Raw genomic sequence first — 22,497 nt, forward strand, 5'->3', positions numbered from 1 at the left:
TCGGGCCGAAAACGCTATTAGAATTAACCGATCAATATTGCGGACAAACTTGTTATACAACATATGTAATGGGCTTTATACTTGTTTGTCAGTCATACGCTGTGTACGGTCAGAGCCTAAAAGGCTTACAACACTTTATTTACATGAGTTTCGGAATGTTCGGCCTACTCATTGACTGAGTGGTTCTTATTTGTCTATCCATGAATAAGAATCAATCGCTCGGTAAGCAAGCTGCATTCAAAACCTATCGAAAAAAAAGTGTTACAACCTTTTTGTCCTGACTACCATACGCGGTTTGATAATGCAATGCAGCCAATTCCTTCCTCTGCTTCGTTTGAAGACATGATTACATGACCAATTCTACTGCTAGTTTGAAAACATAACCCGTCTGGAGAAATTTATTTCTTTTCTTAATTAGAGCATGATGTAAGAATACAAAGTGTACCATTGCGCATAATGGCGATAGCAATACTGGAAACAACCAATCAAATTTTGACCTCTATGTACTTTTCTGCTTACAATAGCGCTGGCATATTGGAATAGCCAATCAAATTTTGGCCTCAAATTCACTCTCCTACTACGCATCCTCGGGAATGATACACCTTGTTTTCTTATATCATCAATTAGAGTTTATCACTGGTTTACCACATAGAGTTCTCCGTTAAGCCTTAAACACAATGCGAAGGAACAGCGATAGGAATAACACGATTTCAACCTATCAGAAAGTGTATATTCCAGTTTATCTGATTTCTGATAGGTTGAAATCGTTTTATTCTTATCGCTATCGCTATTCCTTCGCATTATGTTTAAAGTTTAAAGCTTTAGATACATATAAATGCTTGCAGATTATAAAGGGGGCACGATAACATATGTTGACAATGAGATATCTTATTGTTTTCAATAATTATTTAGCCAACAATAATAGAAATTTTAGTTATAATTTTTGGGTCGATTTATTTTATTTAAAAGACATTGCTTCTTCCCTAGTACCTATAAATATCAGATTTAAAAAAACTCATCATAAAATACTTGATAATATATAATATACTGTTCCTTGCATTTCTCGTCATAATATATCCCGGTAAAAAAATTTTCATGCCTGAATATGTATAAATATGTATAAACATACATAAACACGAATAATATTCATAAACATGTATAATTATATATGAAATATGTCCATACATGTTCATACATTCTTTTTTCTTTTGTAAAATTACTTTTTAGTGTAACAGAAATAATAATAGTAATATAAAAATATTAAAAATAATTAAAAAGATCATTTTCACACTATTTGTTTTTAAAAAAATCAAGTTTGAAAAAATATAAAAAAATTACTTACGTGTATAATTACGTATATGAGCAATTTTTTTTACATTTTTCCAAACTTATTTTTTTCTAAAACAAACAATGCGAAATTTAGCCATTTAATTATTTTTTATGTTTTCACATTTCTATTATTATTTCTATTACACTAAAAAGTAATTTTACAAAAAAAAGAAGAATGTATGAACATGTATGGACATATTTCATATAAAATTATATATGTTTATAAATATTTATGCGTGTTTATGTATGTTTATACATATTTATACATATTCATGAATAAAAAATTTTTTACCGGGATATAAAGATTTCAAAAAAATGAAAGAAAAAATAGTTTTATAAAAATAACGAACAGGATGTGGAGCAACCAATAAAACGTGGACGTAAAAAATAAGCTCTTAGAATTGACTCGCATATCGCGTCTATAAAGATAATTTGCGAGTATCAGAGTTCTAGGAACGTGACTAGAATATCGCGAAACAAATACATATAATCTATACGACTGCATATTTCTGTATAAATTGATAATATATAAGCCAATTAAAATTTACAACTGTTAGACATTCGGATTAATAGCATTTTAGATAAATTGTCTGTGTTAATTCGATAAAGCAAAAATATTTATGCAAAATAAAATTAATTACATACATTTAAAAAAAAGAAATTACTCTTTACCATAACTTCCGGAAAACGTAATATTCGAAGACGGAAAGTAGACAAAATATCATGATCTGGAGAGATTAAACAATGGCGAAGCTATCAAAGTTACAGAGTCGCGCTAGATTATCGAAGTGGAAGCTCGACTACGATTACACATATATAAAAAGCATGCTCCTCGACTTACAAGTAAGCGAAACATTTTGCAAGTTAATATAACAAATTAATTGCACGATGAAGCGCAGAATAATGCGTAATCTGTAGAAAAAAGTATGTCAGGACAAGCCTAGAATCGAATGGAACTTTATGAATCGCAGCATATTGTGTGATGTAGGAAGCGAAATAACGAAGAAGCATCTTATCAACTACATGTCCATTAAAATCTCTCTCGTATAAAGATCGAAGAAATCATGTTAAACATCAGAATTACATTCGAAGGTATAAATATTGGCCATTTCGATTTATGGTAAGCAGAAAAAGCGCAGAAAAGAGCAATGTTAAACAAAACGAAGAAGAATTGAGTAAATGTCAACTTTTTCACTGTTACGTCGATTTAGCAGAGCTTATTTTTCCAGGAAGTAAGTGTGAACAAATTATTTTAATACACATAAATAATCATACTGTTATTGAAGAGCTTAATATTTTATAAACATTTTCTGTAGCAAAAAGCACTCGTGTAGTTGCGAAATTATACACGCATGATACATCGAGTATAACCGAGAAGACTAGTTTGGAAAAAGATATTTTCTATACAGAACCTCGGACTAAAAATTTAAAAAAACAAGAATCAAAAAAGGTTGATATAATATACACATAATATTTAGAATTTCATGCAAATTTAGTACTCGAAACATTCTGTATATGTAACACTTAAAAAAATCGGCATTAATTAAGAGGATTTCTTCAATTGGATTTCGAATATTCGATTCAGACGTGTATCGAAATAATACAAAGTAGCTAGTTAATTTCGAAGACTGGCGAGTCTGTGTTATTTCATAATCAGGGTCGAGCTTTTTTATTCACTTGTCCCTTGTAAACTTGAAAATAACTTTTCAGACATGTAAGTTCATAATCATCACAATGAAAAGTACCATAGTATTTAGTTGTTAAAAAATTATACGAAAATTTATCCCGAATAATAAATTTCATTAGAATCGGGGAAATGATGCAGCCGAAAGTAACTAAGTCGCATCGTTTATTCTCTCGATTTAACGGAGCAACATTATGCAATTTTGTTTCGGAAAACAGTGGAGATTATTATGGAAAGAGCTACAGAGAATCAACAAATAAAATTCTTACGTAAAATATAATTTATAAATACCATAAATTGAAATACATTGATTATATCAGAAATATGTTTCGATGAAAAAAAACGAGAAGTCATTCGCATTAAAATATCAGGAAGGTGATCTGAAAAAGTAGATAAAAAGAAGTACTTTTGCTCTTGAAGAGGTGAGATTAATTCCGACAGTGAAATACGGGGAATTATATTGCGTTGCGCGTTCGTGTGCTTGCAATAATTTTCAGGATGAGCTAACTTGTTTTACGCAATATCTGTACAAAACTGGCACATACTTAAACGTACGCAGCACTTCGAAGCTAAAAGTGATCACATTACTGGATCAAAAATTCGAGACAAATGTGAATACCGTACACTCCATTGACAGCCAAGTCTAAAAATATATTTATTATTTAAAAATTATTATTATTATATATATTATATGAAACGTACGCCACTTTCAAACGACGGAGATCTCAAGCGAAGATCCTCTCGCTTGGACAATGATTCACTGTCCACGGGACAACGTGTTTATGATAGCAGCCATTCCTACTAAAACTGCATTTAACTGCGACGTATATGTCTGCATTTAAAATACATCTTACGTAAGAACGTGCGAATTATGCTGTCACAATTTGCGTTTGTGTCGTATGCTGACTTAACGTTGGAGAAAGAAATGTCCCGAGCAGAAAGATCCATTGTTCCATGTTATTTAGCCCTGTGATGTTACTTATCGCAGCAATACGAAGAAGTTTTATCGCATTTGAAAGAAGTTAAATGTATGAAGTCAAATTTATCGACTGGTTCGTTTGCATTTGCATCATTATTAAATACTTAAATACATCGACCACAATTAAAGTTAATTAAGTTTCTCAACTACGAACTGCAAATGTTAATTAAATACTTAGATAAAAGATAAATATAGATTACTTTAAATAAATAGATTAATTATCTAATCTTGTTAAATGTAATTGATTATTTAATTACATAAAATTCTATAATGATTAATAATTGATTAATTCATTAATTAATATAATTATGTCTCTAACTGGTTTAATTATCATATGACTATCGTATAAAATTAATTCGCCTATATCATATTTAAATCTCAAATAATATGTTTCTTCTCAGACCTGAGAAACATTTCTCAAAGAAAAAAAAATGTTAGAGAAATGTCAGAGAAATGTTATGTTTTTCTCTAGAGTCAGGCTGTAATCTAAGTAAAATATTTATAGATTTGCGCTCTATCCAACTAGACTTAGTTGCGCAATATTAGACGACAAAATATTCGATTAAATAATCAAAGAATCAATATTGTACTCTGTCTGCCTGATGTAGCGATATTTACGATGATTAGATGCAATGAGTCAAGCAATGCAATGCGTCACTCAGTTTTAAAAAAAGGTAATACTGCAGACGATATCATTATCGATAATTATTTGCGACTACGAAAATGTTTAAATTTACACTTTGCTCTCGTAACCTTTATGCAGAAGTAGTTCGAATTATAGAAAAGGAAAATGTAAGATATTGGATTAGACAATCAAAAATTTGCTAAAACGTTTTTTGGGCACACTACAGACCTACAAATTGAAAAGAAAATTTTTCATTTTTTTAGCTCGTAGTTTTCTATATGTAAAAATTACAAAGCTTACATAAATTAAAAAAATATAGTAATCATTTGAAAGTAGAGATTTCAAGCTTTAAAAACCATTTTTTATAAATTTAAATTTTGATCATTTTTAATGAAAATACTGATGGGAAATAAATGTCTTTTTATTAACTTGTAAAGAACTTTTTCCCTAACCCAATGCGGTATTCGTAAATGTTATCAAAAAACTGTATAGCTATTTGTTTGCAGATGACGTTTCACGGGTCAAAATAAAGGTGTTTTGTGGTCCAATCCAACGCAGGAAGAGAATGACGAATATTTCGCTACTTGAGGACATTGGATTCAACAACCCAGCAGATAATGTCGATGTGGCGGTTTTTCTGATTGTACTTGCTCTCTGTCGTTTATATGTAACAATGAAATATGTATTTCTTCTTCAATGTGTATAAAATAATATGTATCGAAAGATTAAAGTCACAAGACTAATTGTTTTTATGATTAAAAAAACCTTTATTTATTTATTATATTATATTAGCGATAGATAGCTGTCTAATAACACTGTCTGTAATTAAAATTAATATATTTCTGATAAACTAGGTAATTTTTTCGTCTTCTTGTCAAAGTGGATAGGAATATTGAAGGGGAACATCTTAGAATGCGTAAAGATAATGCAAAATACACAAGATATTTTAAAATATTAAGATGTCATATCGTTTATATTATATTCAGACGTTATAATACAGTTATTATTCAGGCGTATACATTATAAATACAACGCCAACTCTGTAAGACATGAATATATATTACTTTTTATATGATTTATTGTTCTCATTGAATTGGTTCGAATGATTGTCCAAATCCGCTTTGTCACCCGTCCCTGTGTATCCAGCCTTGTGACCAGGTCCGCTTGGCGTGTGAGTTGGATTACGTTGATTAGTACGATTGGCTGTATCCTTCGAATCCATCTAGAAAATGAATACAATTTTTGTAATAAAATATATAATAACGTAGATATATAAATTCAATGCGTGTCTTAAATTCGTAGTTCGTTTAAAGGGGTCCTAAAGCCGTCTGTATTATCAATTAAATCGTAATTTTTGTATAGCGCAATTACTTTTTTTTTTTTACAGATTCAAAAATGTTTTTCTCGTATTACAGTATACACATGACAAAAAATTTCGAAATTGAAATCTTATGAAAAATTTTTCGTTGTTCTCGACATAAACTCCATCTCACAGACAAGTATTAAGCGTATGCCTATTAATTCTGAAAAAAGATTTTCAAATTTGTAAAAGAAGAATTGTAATTATTACATAAAAATTGAGATTTAGTCGGTAATACAGACGGCTTTTGGAATTAAAAAATAATAAAGAAAGGAGGAAAAGAAATGGAATATAACATTAAATGAATTAATTAAAAGATAAGAATTTGCAAGAAATTGATCAATACGTTTCACATCATTTTATTTTAAACAAAAATTTAAGATATTTTCTTACATCTTTTCGGAAATGAACTGTGTACATGCATCTATTGTGTTATTTTTTATATATGAATTCTTCAATCGCAAATTCGACACTACACTGTTAATACACTACGGTTGTTAAAGTAGATGACTAAGTTATACATCATGATATTCAAATTAATGCATACCCTGAAAGCTTGCATTAATAACAAATTGATTCCTCAACCTATATGGTTTGTTAAAGAACAAAAAACTTTAATCTTTATTTAAATTATCTAAAAATAGATTGGAAAAGATTCAACATAATTTTATTTACGATGTAATTGACCACAAGCGTTTGGAAAAGCTTCTTGTGATTTAACATTCACATATGAAGGAATTCAAATGCAGATTTTAAGAACAATTTTTATAAAAACGTTAAAAAATTTCATGGTTATTGCAAAATGAATTGCGACCAACAGCTCAACAATGGAATTATATAATTTGACAGGCAATTTTTTAAAATATTTTATCTAATCTCATTATAAGAATTCAATTTTTATATTCCATTTTCAATCTATTGGTTCTCTATGTTTAATTATACTATCGTAAACACAGAGGATGACCTGATAAAGAAGATCAAAACATTTGTATTTAACTTATTCATTTTAATATGATAGAATAATTTTGCAATGATACGTAACGTCGACTTTTATGCTCCTTTAATAATAATTAATTTATTCAAAAAGCCGTTATAAATTTCAATTTAATAATTTGTTCAAAATTATATTATACTGTGAATACATATTGCGTTATAATATTTCCAGTATTAATATACAAAGTATAATAGCAGCTACATGCCTATTCTTTAAGTTACAGACACTTAAATGAATTTTTATAAGGTTTTTCTTTTTTAATAAACTTTCAATAAACTATTACTTTACGCACTATCGTAATTTTATATAGAACTGCTGCTGTTATCCTTTAACTTAAACTGATTCTAATCACAAAATCATTAATTTTTTGTAAACTATACTAGGAATAAAATTAATTAATAAGTTGAAATTAATAAGACAAAATACTCACTTTTGCTTTTAGCTGGATGAAGCCTTACTAAAAGATTTGTAAATATTGAAGCCTTCGATACAATCTACGTAAATGATGATCAAGGATCCAAGAGATACTTGTAGTATGATTACAGCGGTTTTATTGAAGTGAAGTTCGTACTGATCGCAGTATTTATACCATCTCAAGCATCATGCAGGGAATCCCCTAGAGATAATTCTGATCAAAAGAAAGGAGATCCTCCGGATGGTATCATTTTCAAACGGAAGAATTGATCCCATTTTCAAAGCAGAGGAAACGGTTGGTTTATATGCATCTTCCATTATAAATGTCATTCTAGAAGTACGGTCAATGTAATGCTAGAAATGCTTTGAAACGTTCTTTGATTGGTCAATTCATAAAATTCATTCTTCTGATTGGTCAGTCAAATGCTTCAGAGCATTTGTAATGAGACCGCGCCCTAAAAATTTAAGCCGGTAATATTCATAGTCGGTTCTTATATTTAAGATCGTCTTAAGTACAATCTTAAAATGTCATGAACCAATCAAAGAGCCACATCTTAAGACATTACTTAAGACGGTTTTAAGAACGGACTTTGAACACTGCCTTTAGTATTCATTAGCCAATCAATATCACGGACACTTGTTATGACATGTGTAACGAGCTTTAGGCTTGTTTGTCAGTCATGCGCTGTGTACACGATTTAATAATGCAATGCAGCCAACTCTTTCCTCTGCTTCGTTTGAAGATATGATCAACTCTACTGCTAGTTTGAAAACGGAACCTGTCGAGGAAATTTATTTCTTTTCTTGATTAGAGTTTATCTCTATACTCTATGGAGTATTCTCCGTTAAATATACAAATGCTTGCAGATTGTCGATATACCAATTGATAGCGCTACGAAGAAATTTCTCTTCAAATATTCTCTATAATTAATTGAACTTGCGATTACGTAATAAATTTGTCTGTCAGATTGTGCGTCATATTTTCTTGTAGAGTTAAGTGTTTTAATAGTTAATCAGTCTTTGAGCAATCTGTTGTCTGATAATATTTAACTTTTTTTTAGTTAGGTGCTACGCACTCTTATTGAATATAATGCGAATTACATATTGTGCGTACTCTATATATTACTTGGATATATATATATATATGTATCCAAGTAAAATATATATCCATATAAAATATTAGCACAGGGGATATACATATATATATATATCTCTATTAAATCATAATATCATAATTAAATCAAATTGACCTTCGCACCTACCATCAATAAATCAAATAAATAGGTATCGTGTGCAAAATAACTACGTACAAAGTAACCGCAGCGTAAAAAAGGTTGCATCCTTATAGGTGTTCGTAATTTAATATAAAGTACTTAACATTATACCGCAATTAAGTTCATAAATTACTTCTTCGTAAATTAAGCAATAAAAACAATCAAAATAATATCATAATTTATAATAAATACTAAACTTGTTCTCAGATGCCTCATTGAAATAAATATTTATTCAACATTGTCGTGCTTTTTTATAATTTCTCATCTGCGTGATCTGTTTGTAACGAGCAAACTTGTAAAAATACTATAAAAATGTATTTTACAGTCACGAATTTTCAAACAGTCGTATTACAATTATCGATTTGATCCAGTATAAGTTGTCTCAGCTTCAGTACATCGTCACAAGTGAAATAATTTTCGTGTGTAGAAATGACTTTTGCGTATATAGAAGAATAATCTTTGCATGAAATAGTTTTTGTCGCACAATAAGATAAAAACAACCGTTTCTCTATCAAGGAACGATCATCGATCATTCATCGGCGTGCTTTAAATTTGAAATCGAATTCGATTTGTCATCGAATTTTGAGCATCGCAGATGTGCATTGCAGGTTTATACAGACGCGCTTAAACGCACGCGCTTAAATAACGGTTTGTACACATCTGTCCCCCATTCCGGCTGGTACGTATAATAGGGGTCGTAAGGACCCCTTCGTGCTCCTATGAGACGCGCAGTTGGACTCATCGTCGTGTACGTATGGCATGCATACGCATCGACAATGAGAAGGCACGGCCGGTCGCGGCCGAACAATCTCTGGAAACTGCGTTATCTCCCGATAAAACGAAGAGATTGCTTTACCTCGATGCAAGGAAACGCATCGTTATGCTATTGCTACGCTCATTAGCGGTTTCGATACTCGCTATTTATCGATAGCCCCGATCTCTGGCAATTAACAGCGGGAACGCAAAATGAATGAGCCGTTTTCCCTTGGTATTTTCCTCAGCAGATTGTTCACCGTTGCTGCACGCATGCTATATAATTCGCGGTTCGCGTAGAAATATCTAATCGATTTTTCTCTCTCGTCGAATTATACAGGGTGTTCAAAAAAGGTGATACTGAACTTTAGGAACATGTTATACATTCGTCAAAACCAACTAAAAAGTCTTAATAAGCAGTACTCCAAAAATAATTTATGTCCGAGTTATAAAGCATTTTCTACTGTAAATGAATAATTCATTTATTTCGAATATGTAAACGTATTTACGTGCGATCGCTCGTATACACTCGTCCTTCACGGACTTCTAAGGTTGAAAATAATGAATATCGTTGGCATTTGATATTTATACGTATAAACATATGCATCAGTTGATACATTGGACGAACTCACTTAACTGACGCTTTTGGACTGACTGGCTTAATTGACGCTCAGAAAATTGAATACTGTTGTCAACAAACAAAAAATAAACCTGCAATAAAATCTTTGAACTTGTTTAATTTTCAATAAAAAAACGTGCAGAATAATGTGTTGAATTAAACGGGGGGCGCATTGAATATCTGTTATAAATTAAATTTACTTTCTGCTTTACAACTGGAAAATAAATGATTTTTAGATTTGCTACTTATTAAGACTTTTCGATTTGTTTTCACGAGTAATACATAGTCCTAAAGTTTGGTATCATCTTTTTTGAACACCCTTAGAACGTCAGACCAAGTCAAAGATTTTTTAAATAACCAAAATTCATTTTGACAACATCTCCGAATGACAACTTTCTGACGCCTCTCGGATTTCAAGACGAGATATTTTAATGACTAATTTCCATTTCTATCAATGTACTGAGTTGGTCAGAAAGTTCGTGCTGTTTTTTTTCTCAAAACTCAAAATTATACATAAAATATATTTGTTGTATATTTATTGTTATACCATCCAATAGAGTAAAGTTTTAGCTTTAAAAATTGATTTTTTAAATTATGGTAATTGTTAACGAAGTTATGAGCAATCAAAGTCAAAATGCTCCTTTTATTTAATTCGTGATAACTCAGTAACAAAAAATCTTAGGAACACTTATTAAAAACGATTTTGTAGAGAAAATTTTAAACTTTCATTTGGACGGAAAGCCGAAAATTTTTGCAAATTTTTTGGGGGCAAATGATAGATCCAAAGTTAGAAAAAAATTTTCCATCTTTTTTAGCTCATAGTTTTCTGTTCTAAAAATTATTAAACTCACAGAAACTCAAAAAACATAGTAACCTTTTGAAAGTAGAGATTTCAAGCTTCAAAATCGTATTTCAAAATTTAAATTTCGTTTATTTTTGACAAAGATATTGTAAATACAATTTTGTGCTAAAAAATCCGGCACGAACTTTCTGACCAACCCAGTAAATTAATCTCGATTTAACTTGCTCTTCATTCTTAGAATTAGAAAAAGATAAAAAATTAGTTGAATCAGATTTAAAATTAAACTACATTAGTAGAAACGAGTATAAATTGGACTTGTCGCCAATCGTACTTACAACCTTACTCGATTATCATACGCGTGAATTCATTAAATTTCCACGTCCTTTAAAATTTAAATTCGGGCACGCAACGCGGAACACGTGTGAGTGACTCAGCCACTCTCACACACACGCATGACGCGTCACCATAGGCATGTTACACGTGCAGATGTTCCGAGCGGGCGCGTGCCTCCGCGCTGTATCGCCTCGGTGAATGGTGCCATGGTTCTTTCGGGGGGCAGACCCCCGTTTGGTCGCGTTCACAGGGGATCGATAATCGCACACCTGGCCCTTAAAAATACCATTGGTGTGATTTCATAGACATCTTCCAGCTCCAAACGAGCCTGGAAGATAGCTCGAGACCTCATCCTGCGTTCTCCACGCCAATGGATAGTCCCTCCGAAGAGACGAACTTATCACCTTTCGAAAGTAAAAGAAAAGTGTCTTGTTATACCTCCTACTGCGTGCAGGCTTTACCGATTGTTAAAAGCTATTGTTACTTCTTATTTGCGGATGTCAATCGATACCATGGAAAAGATTAGGCGCACGACAATGAATTCTAAATGAGGCTCACCTCATCTTTAGACTTATTTAATATTTAAAAGCATTTTCTATAATATTTTTCTTTTGAATTGTTTAAAAAATACACATTTTCCTGAACTTTGCTCACATTTATTAAATATTTTAAAATTTTGTTTATAAAATAAATCGAATGAGCGATTCATAAGAAATGGTATAATCTTAGAATCTTTTTTATTTTATACTATACTATAATATTCATTTCTTAATTCCCCAGTTCAGTATACAGTTCAATAGTTTAATAAAATCTATTTGAAACATTCCTGTCTCTCAGTGCTACATATTTTATTTCTTGTCTTAATAAATTTAATTAGTTTCATTTATTTTAGAATAAACTGACCTCGACATTCTCTTTCCTTGTTTTTGATCATCGAGTTTCTCATAATGTATAGTGACACGTATAAACTGGAATACGGTCACAAGAAATAAAAAAGTCTCGTTGTTTTATCGTAGTGAGATGTCCAATAATCTTAAAAATTTGTCTTCGTCGCGGAAATCTGTGCGATAAGAAAACTGCACTACGAAGACGTACACAGATATGCCATTTACGCAGATCTATCCACTTTGCATACCAGAACCTAGATCACCTTGTGTCTATCGCAATTAAAGGCCTTCCGGCGTGCGTCCCGTCAAAGAGAACGCGCGTCTCGTTACGGTTTGACGGTTACGCACTGACACGCGTTTCGTCCCACGTGTGTGTGTGTATGTAAGGGGGGCATGCACAGGGAGACGGACGCCCCGTGCAAGCTGCCCCTGTGGAAACGACGAAGGCAGAAAGGGAATGAGGGGCCCGCTGCGCTTTCACACGACTTGGCTTTGGGGCGGGGAAAGGGTGGGACGCGAAGAGATCGAGTCGCGCGAGCGACGAGGAAGTCGGAAGTCGGACTCCGAGTCAGTCGATTGTGGGGCATTAGCGCGCATAGTTCAATCATCGTATCGTATTCGCGCAACGGTGTGCACGTGGGCACGTGTATATCATTTATCGCGAGACCGAAGATTTCTGGAGGACCGATCGCAACATAGATGGTTCGGGACCACGAAGGATCGCGAGAGATCGAGATGATTCGGGACGTGGATCCACAGTGATTGAGATCAGGAAAGTGATTCTTGTCCGATCGAAGAATTGAATTCCGAACAAAGCTTTTGTCCTATAGAACGAATCGAAGAGAAACAATTATTATTTCGTACGAAATCTCCAAGTGGTTCGAAGTTTCATTCAAAGAAGTATTTTACCGAAGAAGAAGAGCATACGTGTCGTGTGCGGGACTCACCATTAAACAGCAGTCTGTGGGGGTTGCGACGGACACCATACGGTGGTTCTCCAAGCAGCCACGCGACCACTGACCGTGGGAGGGTCGTTGCGCTCCGCTGGGTCGTGAAAGCACCCCGTTGGAGTAAAACACAGAGTACCCTGGGCGCATCCTGGCCACCTCGAGGTCCCGCGAACGTTTATCGAACTCCCTTGCTCGTTCACAATGTGCTCCTGTGAATAGTAAAAGAACCAAAGATTTGAAATAGTGAAAATAAAAATTTGGTAGTTTTTATCTCTGTCTCTTTTTGACTGATTTCGGCGAGCATTTTGCAAGCTTCGTTAAGTGAAACAAATTGAAAGAAACATGAGTGCGTTCAAGAGATATCAAAGTAAGGTGTTCTGGGACCAAATGGCCTCACACGATCTGGAGGATGATCGTTCTGGAGGAAGAAACGATCCCCCGCATTATTCTTTCAATGAACATGGCCGTGAAAAAGAGGAGAAAGAAGAAGAAGAAGAAGATTCGACCAAGTCAGAAAATGATACAGTCGATGATATGAATATCACCGCGATACATGTCTGTAACGACGAAAACACAAAACAAAACGCGTGTCAGATTTCGTTGATACGCGATGAAAGTATAACACGTCGTAGGTATGTAAAATAAGCAATTCGTCACTAAGCGATTGCTGGAGAATAATATAATTCAATATTTCTTTATCTTTTTGAAAGTATTTATTTAAAGCTGCAGTATTTTTTTATTAACTGAAAATAGTGAAGAAGACATGAGTGCGTTGGGATATCAGAGCAATGTATTCTAGGACCAAATGGCCTCACACAATCTTTATATTTATTTAAAAAAAAAAATACGAAATCATTTTTAGATACTTTCGATATTAGTTTTCAACGTTTTAATATCAGTAGCAAATAATTTAAGATGATTGCTCTTAAGATAATTGCCCTTGCTCTAATAAAATCATTTTTCAATAGTCTATAATTAAAAAAATTGAGAGAGATCAATTCAAGTTAATTATGCGAATGACATTGTGTTAATTAATGTATTAATTAACACGGATATTTAAAATGATATTTAAACGTCTAGAATGTCAATGGAGGAAACCGATAAAGGGGAGGAGGAGTGCGAGAGAAGAAACAGATCCTACAGTCCTTTGAGTCAAGATTTCAAGAGCCAGGACTCCGGATTCTCAGATTCTGAGAGATCGGACTGTTCGGAGGCTTATGAGAACGCAACTCCAAGGCGGAAATTGAGGAGGAAACGAATGAGACATAGGCTCCAGCCAGCTTCTCCATGGCTGGAGGAAGGATCTCCTCCGATACCGACGCATACGTCCACGCCAAAGGATTCCAGGATATTCGCGAGAAATCGGTTAGAAAAGCCTGCAAGAAGCCCGTCACGAGAACAAAGGTGAGCAAGTTATTTTATCTTACATTAATAAAGAAAAAAAAAGTTAAAGACTCATTACTAAAGAAAACAAAGATAAGGAAAAAGCGAAGCAAAATGCCGACATATTCATTTCAAACGTCGTTTAGCGCATTGCTGACTCAGAAAATATGATTGAGTCTGATTCAACACGCGCATAGTTATTCGGAAAAAGCTGCACTATCGACAACGGTATTAATAATTTTTAATTTTCAAAACTGTGTCAATCTGGGCCAGAAGAACGCCCGGAAAATCGTCGCGATAAGATTGGAGAAATATATGAGTCAATCGGTGAAGGAATGCGACGTAAGGCAATTTTGTCGCTGTCTCCGCCGTACATAATCGAATAATGTAGAAAATAATGTAGAATAAACGTGCATGGAGAACACACGTGGATCGTATCGCACAGCTTATATTGTGTCGTAAGCAATGACGCACGCTCGAGAATCGAGCTCCTCTCTTCATAATACAACGAGAGATGTGCCGGCCTCGAGTGGATGATTATCAGTCCTCAGTCCGTGAAGGTGCCTCGGCTTATCGCCGAGTCATTGTATGCGTATCACGCCCTCGTATGCACAGCTAACCGACTTATTACGGCACGTAATGAGGTCTCGCCGTACAATGACTCGAAGGGATTCGAACCGGTTAAGTGAGATATGTGCGCAATTATGCATCCCGCGGTTGGACAGAGCGGTCATTAGATTGCGCATTATTTTCCGCTGATTAAAAAGCACTGACAATCGTACTGCTACGCTGTAAAACGCGATCATGTAAATCGGTATCGTACCGGAAACACCTATCATTGCATATGCAGCTATAAACCTGCATCTTGAGTAACGCAATATTAAGAAAACGAAATAATGTAGGAAAGGGAAAGTCCATTCTTTTGTATCCTAGTCTACCAGTGTATTCTGAGCTTTTCCTTTCTTTTGTCCTTTTTGAAACGAATTCTATTTATAGCTTTATATGCTAAAATAATATTCTTTCATGAATTACTTATAGATTGTTCATCCTTGACCTGTTTTCCCACTATTGTAAATTAACTTTAATCTTATACAGTTCAATATACTCTTTATCTCTTTTTCTAATAACTTCAACTTATAGTTCAATTTACTCTTTATTTTTTTTTATTCTTAAAACTAAAAAAAAATAAAAAGTAAGTTAAACTGAGATAAAAATTAATCTATATTGATAGAAATAAACATTTATTTCTTGTATTCCATCGGGTGTTAAATTCGTCATGAGATTGGGATGCCAATCACGCTGGGTTCTCTTGTACGGACGTGCTTTTCTGTTCGTCACCGTGTACATTCGCACCGTACGTGAGTCAATGCGACGTGCTGCACGAGGAGAATACGTAAATGAATGAGCGCGAGCTGTGGCTGTCGGCTAGCCCGAGGTTTGAGTCAACTGTTTAGGCCGCGCTTTCGGTACGCGACAGCGAATCTACAAGGAATTCAGCTCTAACGTGCACCGGCGCGCAGGTGGACGCATTACAATACAACGCAACGTATCGAAGGAGCGAGAGATTAGTCATCGCGTGCGCGGGGAAAAGAAGTATTCTCCGCAGCAGTTCGATTAGTCAGCTTTTAAGTTGCCACTAATTGCCCTCGGCGCTTCCGTCTGTCCGGAAAAAAAGCGGTCGGCGACGATTACGAATACATTGCATTGCAATGCGTCTCGCAGTAACAGAATGACAATAATCGTGCCGAGATCTGCGTCGACTCGTTATGACTCGTTTAAGGTGGTGTAATTTAAGGGTAACGATAAGTCAAATAAAATGAAATCCTAGAGATATTTGAAAGATATTTGAAGTATATCTGGAAAAGTAGGATGTTTTTTTATTGTCTGAGTGATATTTAAAGTTAATTTTTTTATATCTATAATTTTTCTTATTGTGCTTACCAAACTTTCTTTTCCAGGGCTGACGAGGATCAGGACAACGCATCGAAAGTACCCTCCTCCGTATCATTGGGGGAAGAAAGTCTATGTGATTTTCTGTACACATCTGAGCCGCCGGAAGATAGCATTCAGTCGTCAATAACGAAATCGTGGGCTTCCACTAATGCCGCGGAAGCAATCGCCGCCGGCAGGGACGTGTTGAAGTCCAGAAATTATCGTCAATCATCATCCATGAGGGCATGGCTCACTGACCTCACTACGATGACCGAGAACGAGTGCGGCAACACGCTGCAAAGCAAGACTTTACCGCGCAGAGAAGTCCGAATGATGTCTGGCGAGGTTCACGTGCGAGATTTGAAGATGTTATCTTCTGCAGCCACCGCGGCCGCAAGCAAACTTCTAGTCAACGCAGAACAATTCGAGCAACATTATCAGAGTATTGTGGAGTAAGCCCATTTTCTTTAATCCTCCTATATAATGATATCGGGACGAGCAGGCATCTTTATTATCCCGAATTTATTGCATTCGATCACAATTAGAGATAATGATCTTTAATTAGTGTTATGTACGAAATTCATAATTAACTGTAAAACAAGAAAACTATACATGAAATTGTTGATATTTAAAAGTGATGATTAATAATTATAATTTAATAATTACATTAATTATTGTCGCGCAGGAAAATAACTCGGCTGGAAGGTGGCAGATTTGAAATGGAGCTTCTTCGCAATATAGAAGAAGCCGCATTTTCGATTCTCTCTCAATTAGGTGCACCTCCTCCCCGCAGGGTACAGCAGGGTAGTCTGAGAAGCATCCTCGCGCAATTGCAAAATATGAAAATATACGTCGACAGCACAGTCGACACGCGCTTAGATTTTTACATCGAGGTTAGTTATATCATCTTATATTTATTGATAGTAATAAAAAAAAAATAATGATACAAAAATCTCTTCAGAAAATAGTCCGAGGTCTCGAGGAAGCTCCACGGGAGGATAGTACCGTGGCTAGAGGCGCTCTGGCAGCCCTGACGGCTTTAGGATTGTCAGATCCTCGCGCGGGAAGCAGCATAGCTCGATGTTCCGGCATAAAGGCTCTCTTAACGTGTCTCGTCACCGCTAGTCTACTATCAAATGATCTCGTTGCGATCACGTTACGTGCTCTGGCCAGCGTGTGCAGTTCCGCGACAGCGATCGAATGTTTCGCCCGAGAAGGCGGTCCTGAGCTATTGACGGATTTCCTGGGTGCGGAATCTTCCTCCGAGAAGGAAGAGACTGAAGCCACCGCCTTGGTAGTGCAAATCACGGCATCGTGGACCAATGCGCGAGGTCTACCATATCTCGAACCCTTTGCAGACTCGCTGATTCCGGCATTGAATCAGCTGGTCGAGAATACAAATTGCGCACAAACGTTGTTGTTGGCCGCCGCGGCGCTCAATCAATTGTCCAAGTCGAGAATATGCGTTACGATTATATTAGAAGAAGACAGCGTGAAGAAGCTCCTAAGAAGCGTGAAGAAATCTGCCGGCGGTAACGTATGGCTGATGGAGCAAGTTGCTGCATTAATCGGTGAACTGGCGCGGGTTCCTGAAGGCCGATCGCATTTAGCGAAGGCACGAGCCTCTGTAGCATTAGTTTCTTTTCTCCGAATGAGGCCACCGGGTCTGGAGGACGCATACCAACGGCTGGAGATTACCGCAGCAGCTGCGTTGACCCGACTCTGCGTAGAACCGGAGATCGCAAGACAAGTGGTCGCTGTCGGCGGCGGGGATTGTTTGCCCGGATCATGCAGAGTAAATGAAGCTCAAATGGATCAGAAGGATGAGACGCAGGCGGAAACGGGCTTGTTCAGATATACTAGATCATTGAGACGAGCGTGCAAAAAGGCTGCGAAACAAATCGGGATCGCGAAGGCAAAGGATCACAGCCCACTGGACTGAGGGGGTTCTGGAAAGGACAAAAATTTGTTGCGATAATTCATACAATGTTGAAGAAGTGAGAGATAACGCACAATGAAAAAAAATTGTAAATACATTTTATAATCGCGAATTATAATTACAATAATTATATTGTAAAAAAGTAATGCGAAGAAAACAAGTATCTTTGTTAAATATATATGTATAAATATATATGTAACTCTCGACGCGCAGCGTATTGCAAGAGATGCGCACTGTAAAAATGTAAATGTTTTCTTTTGTCACGTACTAAAGAAATGTGCCATAATATACATTTATGAAGAAAATGTAAATCAATGATTAACCATTATCTTATTAATTAAATATGTCCTATTTTGATGGTCCTCCGTCCGCAATAAGATTGTTTTGATGAAGAATGTGTATAGTAGTCTCCTGGCAGGGTCTTAACTCTAGATCGCACGAGCCAAGAACGAATTTACCTTCCGGCGTTTTAAAATAGTCCAATCCACGTCCAATTTTTATCACCCATCCATTACTCAGTCTGAAATAAAAAGAAAGATAATTGATAAATTTGGAATAAATTTTCAGAACGTAACAATTATATTGTGGCCTTACGTGATTTGTCTGTCGTGTAACGTCTCGGAGAAAGAAAATTCAAAAGAAATATTACGAGACGCCAAACTTTCTTTCAGCTCGGCCAATCTGGAGATTTGGCTAGATTCTTTCATATTGTAAGTCGTAAGCAGGGAGATTTTGGACAATGCACAGCACTTTTGAACTGCCAGCTCACATAGTCTGACCAGATTCTGACACTATGAAGAAGACAGAATACAGGAATCAACACAATATATCAAATTACGTAGTATCATTATGCATTCACGTATTAGTTTCGAAACACAATAGATAGTAGTAAACCTATTCTACAATATGCTTTTTGTTTTCTATTTCCTGCTTTTTACATCTTGTCTTTTTGCTTCTTATCCGGTTTTTGTTTTATATTGCCTGAGATAAAAGATAACAAACTTCAAAAGAAACAAGAAATACATAGCAAGAAATATAATTATCGATAAAATGATTGCAAAGGAGAAAAAAGCAAACAATAAAAAACAAGAAACAGGAAACAAAGAGCACATTATAGAATAGACTTTAAGCTGTAAGAAATCAACTATAGTCGATTATTCTTCTTATATTTGACTGTTTTAGATAATATCTTATATAGGGTCTTTACAATTAAGTGTATTTGTAAAATTACAGTCAAATTCAATTTGACAATTACGGTAAAATGGTAATTTATTGGTAATTTTGACAAAATTTGTTGTTTTTTATAATTTTATGCACAAATAGATTTTATTTATATTTTTCATATTAATGCATAATATAAAACAATATTCTTCTCAACGAAAATATAATAATTACGTGTTATAAACCATGCTTGGTCAATAAGAAGTCAGTAGCCAAAAGTTGATAAGACATATAATACACTGTAGTTATGAATATTATCAGCACGGATCTGCCTCGGTGAAACGCATACTCTTTCCGTTTTCGCCAATCTTCAGAAGTAAAAATCGCTGATAGAATAATAATAGGACTATTCACTAAATCTAAACGTAAAATCTAATCAATGCCGTTTTCAATATATGGTTCCCTAGAGATTTGATACAGTGACCAAAAATAGAAAACAATGCAGATTAAAAATTCCAGTATTTTTTTTACATAATTCCTTGTTTTATATTTTAAAATCTAGCTTCTTATCGAATTATTTAAAATTATTCTATATTTAGAGAGAGAGAGAGAGAGAGAGAGAGAGAGAGAGAGAGAGAGAGAAATTCCAGCAATAGTGCAATTACGGAAAGATTATTTTATTTTTGATATATAATTGTGTCTTTGTTTTTATTCTAATAAAAACTGTCTCTAACAACCTAGTCACTGAAATAGTAAGCAAATAAATGAAAGTTTTATAAGTTTAATTATAAAGTAAAAAATATGAAAATACAAATTAAAAAAATTAAAATATGTACAAAATAGTTTAAGATTATTGTACTTGTTACGTTTTTTCAGATTCCTAATAAAACAAATTTATTTGAAATTCCTTTAGTTTAGACCATGTACCTAGTCTTTTATTATATATAATTAAAAGAATAATATTACATAATATTACACATACAACATAATTGTATACCAATATGTAATATCAAAATGAAAATATAAGTTAAATAAAGCATTTTGATGAATGTAATAATTAAAGGCTAAATGCTTTTACATTAAATGATTTTTTATAATTTTTTAAAATTACCATTTCACCAGTCTCCAAAAATTACTGATTAATTTACCGTAATTTATCAAGTAAATTACCAGTCATTTTCATCTCTATCTACAATAGAAGTTATAACGGTCGTAGGGTCTTAAGTAGAAAATTAACCAATCATAGTCGCTTATTCTTTTCATATTGTACCGTGATTGGCTAATTTTCTACGACTTCCATTGTAGAGCCCCTGTTATGATTTAAAGCTTACTTACTGCACCTATTCTATTTCGGGGCTTATGCAAATAGAGCACACACCTGGTGGAAGGCTCGTATGTATGGATCTTCGATGTCAATTGAAGTGACGGTACCGTCCAAGAATCTGCCGAAGACACTCGCGTAGCCATACCCCGTTGATCCGTCCTCGATTTTAACCAGTTCTGTGTATATACCAGCTGATTTCCTCGTACTGACCAACTTCTTCACCTTTTCGGCTCTGTCAAGATATTCTCTCGCTTTGGTCGTAAGGTACTCCACCTTGTATGCTTCCTTCGTCTCTGCATCGTTTTATTATCTTGAACTTCTTAACAAAGGTAGTAATAATAAAACTGATATAACATTTTTTTTCTCTTAACAAACGAAGCTAGAAGTAAAAGGTATCTATATTGATCTATATAGTATACCTTTTACCGCGTCGAGGAGTATCTGCACGCCTTCCTGGTACAATACCAACGCCATCGTATATTGCTCTTTCTTGTCCATCTCCACTGCTCGCTTCAAGACCGAGACCGCCGCGGATTCCATCGTACCTCGTGTTTCAGAGTGCGCGACGATGTGCAACGTTGAGCCGTGTGTGTTCTAGAAGGATACTAACGATAAGTCACGATCGTACGTTAGCTTTGTCTCTTTAATCTGATGGTTTTATCTGAGCGCACGCGATAGCTCGGACAAACATAAGGTCTGTTCTTTTTAGTTAAAGTTCTTGCACGGTTTATCTTTCTTCCTTTTCTTTCCACGTTGGAGAGGAAAAGAGAAAAGGCAAACCGTGCAAAAAGTTTAGCTGAAAAGAACAGGCCTATAGTTTGTGGTTCGATTTACTTTAACAACGATTAAGAATTTATTTCATTCTTACTGTTGATCAAATATTAAATCAGAATAAATAATGCTTACGAATGAGTGAGCATGAATTAGATCGCGGCGATAATATACACGTAAGTATATTCTCGTATGTGCGAAATGGGGGATCGTATTACTCGTAAAAGCGATAGCAACGGCAGGGGAATATCATGTTATCTCAACGTAATTTGAGCGTGCGAAACGTTCCCCGTCACGAAGCCTGTATTCGAATTTCAAGTATCGATTATCGAGAGATCGCTCGCACTACGCGTTACCCCTCCATCTTGAAACTCTTGTTCTTTCGCAATTATATTAAAGCCTATTCTACAATTCTTTGTTTCCTGTTTCTTACTTTTCACCTCTTGCTTTTTCCCCCTTTGCATCCGTTTTATCGACAATTGTATTTCTTGCTACGTGTTTCCTGTTTCCTGAAGGAATCGTTAGGGGCTCCGCAGAATACGCAGTGCGTATTCCACAATACATGATTTCTGATAGGTTGAAATTCTTATTCTCTGTTCTCTGTTCCCTGTTCCTTTTAGGGCCTGCGCACAATAGAGGAACAAGAATTAGATACTAAGATTTCAACCTATCAGAAACCGCGTATTCCGATGTAATTAGTTTCTGATAGGTTGAAATCTTAATATCTAATTCCTGTTCCTCTATTGTACTCAGGCCCTTATTGTGCGGAGCCCCTTATTCCTAATTCCTTATTCCTTCTATTGTGGCTGCACCTTAATTGGTCGCGTTCAGCAGACTCAACTGTTGCGGAGTGGATCCGTGAGCGCGCGCTGCTATTGGTGTATTTTTTTTAATCATCCAATAGCAACGAGCGCTCACGGATTCGCTCCGCAACAGTTGAGTCTACTCACATATAGCGTTTTCGGCCCGATGGGGTTTGCACCA

The 22,497-nt window shown here is 34.9% G+C and overlaps 2 protein-coding genes across 4 annotated transcripts in view; one reads left to right on the plus strand and one right to left on the minus strand.

Annotated features, from left to right (window-relative positions):
- The first annotated feature begins 13,205 nt into the window (after positions 1-13,205).
- On the plus strand, positions 13,206-18,344 carry insc (INSC spindle orientation adaptor protein). 2 transcript variants are annotated; one of them, XM_018508667.1, is made up of 5 exons: positions 13,206-13,635; positions 14,084-14,407; positions 16,345-16,770; positions 17,004-17,211; positions 17,280-18,344. In XM_018508667.1, the coding sequence occupies exons 1-5, from the start codon at positions 13,346-13,348 to the stop codon at positions 18,258-18,260; spliced, it is 2,229 nt and encodes a 742-aa protein (XP_018364169.1). In that variant the 5' UTR covers positions 13,206-13,345; the 3' UTR covers positions 18,261-18,344. The 2 variants fall into 2 exon arrangements, with proteins under 2 accessions (XP_018364169.1, XP_018364170.1); XM_018508668.1 differs by lacking the exon at positions 13,206-13,635 and adding an exon at positions 13,719-13,793 and having other exon boundaries at positions 17,280-18,343.
- Positions 18,345-18,436: 92 nt separating this feature from the next.
- Positions 18,437-22,497, minus strand: part of LOC108761905 (MIT domain-containing protein 1) — a 5,214-nt gene continuing 1,153 nt past the window's right edge. Inside the window, exons 2-5 of one of the 2 annotated variants that reach the window (XM_018508675.1) lie at positions 21,162-21,347; positions 20,797-21,035; positions 18,852-19,048; positions 18,437-18,777 (exon numbers count right to left, since the gene is read on the minus strand). In XM_018508675.1, the coding sequence (XP_018364177.1) occupies positions 18,606-18,777; positions 18,852-19,048; positions 20,797-21,035; positions 21,162-21,282 (729 nt within the window). In that variant the 5' untranslated portion in view covers positions 21,283-21,347 and the 3' untranslated portion in view covers positions 18,437-18,605. The remainder of the gene's footprint in view (positions 18,778-18,851; positions 19,049-20,796; positions 21,036-21,161; positions 21,348-22,497) is intronic. The other variant, XM_018508674.1, reaches the window with a different exon arrangement.

This window comes from Trachymyrmex cornetzi, unplaced genomic scaffold (genome assembly GCF_001594075.2).
Source record: "Trachymyrmex cornetzi isolate Tcor2-1 unplaced genomic scaffold, Tcor1.1 scaffold270, whole genome shotgun sequence".
Taxonomy (NCBI): domain Eukaryota; kingdom Metazoa; phylum Arthropoda; class Insecta; order Hymenoptera; family Formicidae; genus Trachymyrmex; species Trachymyrmex cornetzi.

Coding starts and splice junctions, on each gene's coding strand:
- insc (XM_018508667.1), top strand. CDS start 13,346: ATGAGTGCGTTCAAGAGATATCAAAGTAAGGTGTTCTGGGACCAAATG. Junction 14,408..16,344: donor AGCCCGTCACGAGAACAAAG/GTGAGCAAGTTA, acceptor TTTCTTTTCCAG/GGCTGACGAGGATCAGGACA. Junction 16,771..17,003: donor CATTATCAGAGTATTGTGGA/GTAAGCCCATTT, acceptor ATTGTCGCGCAG/GAAAATAACTCGGCTGGAAG.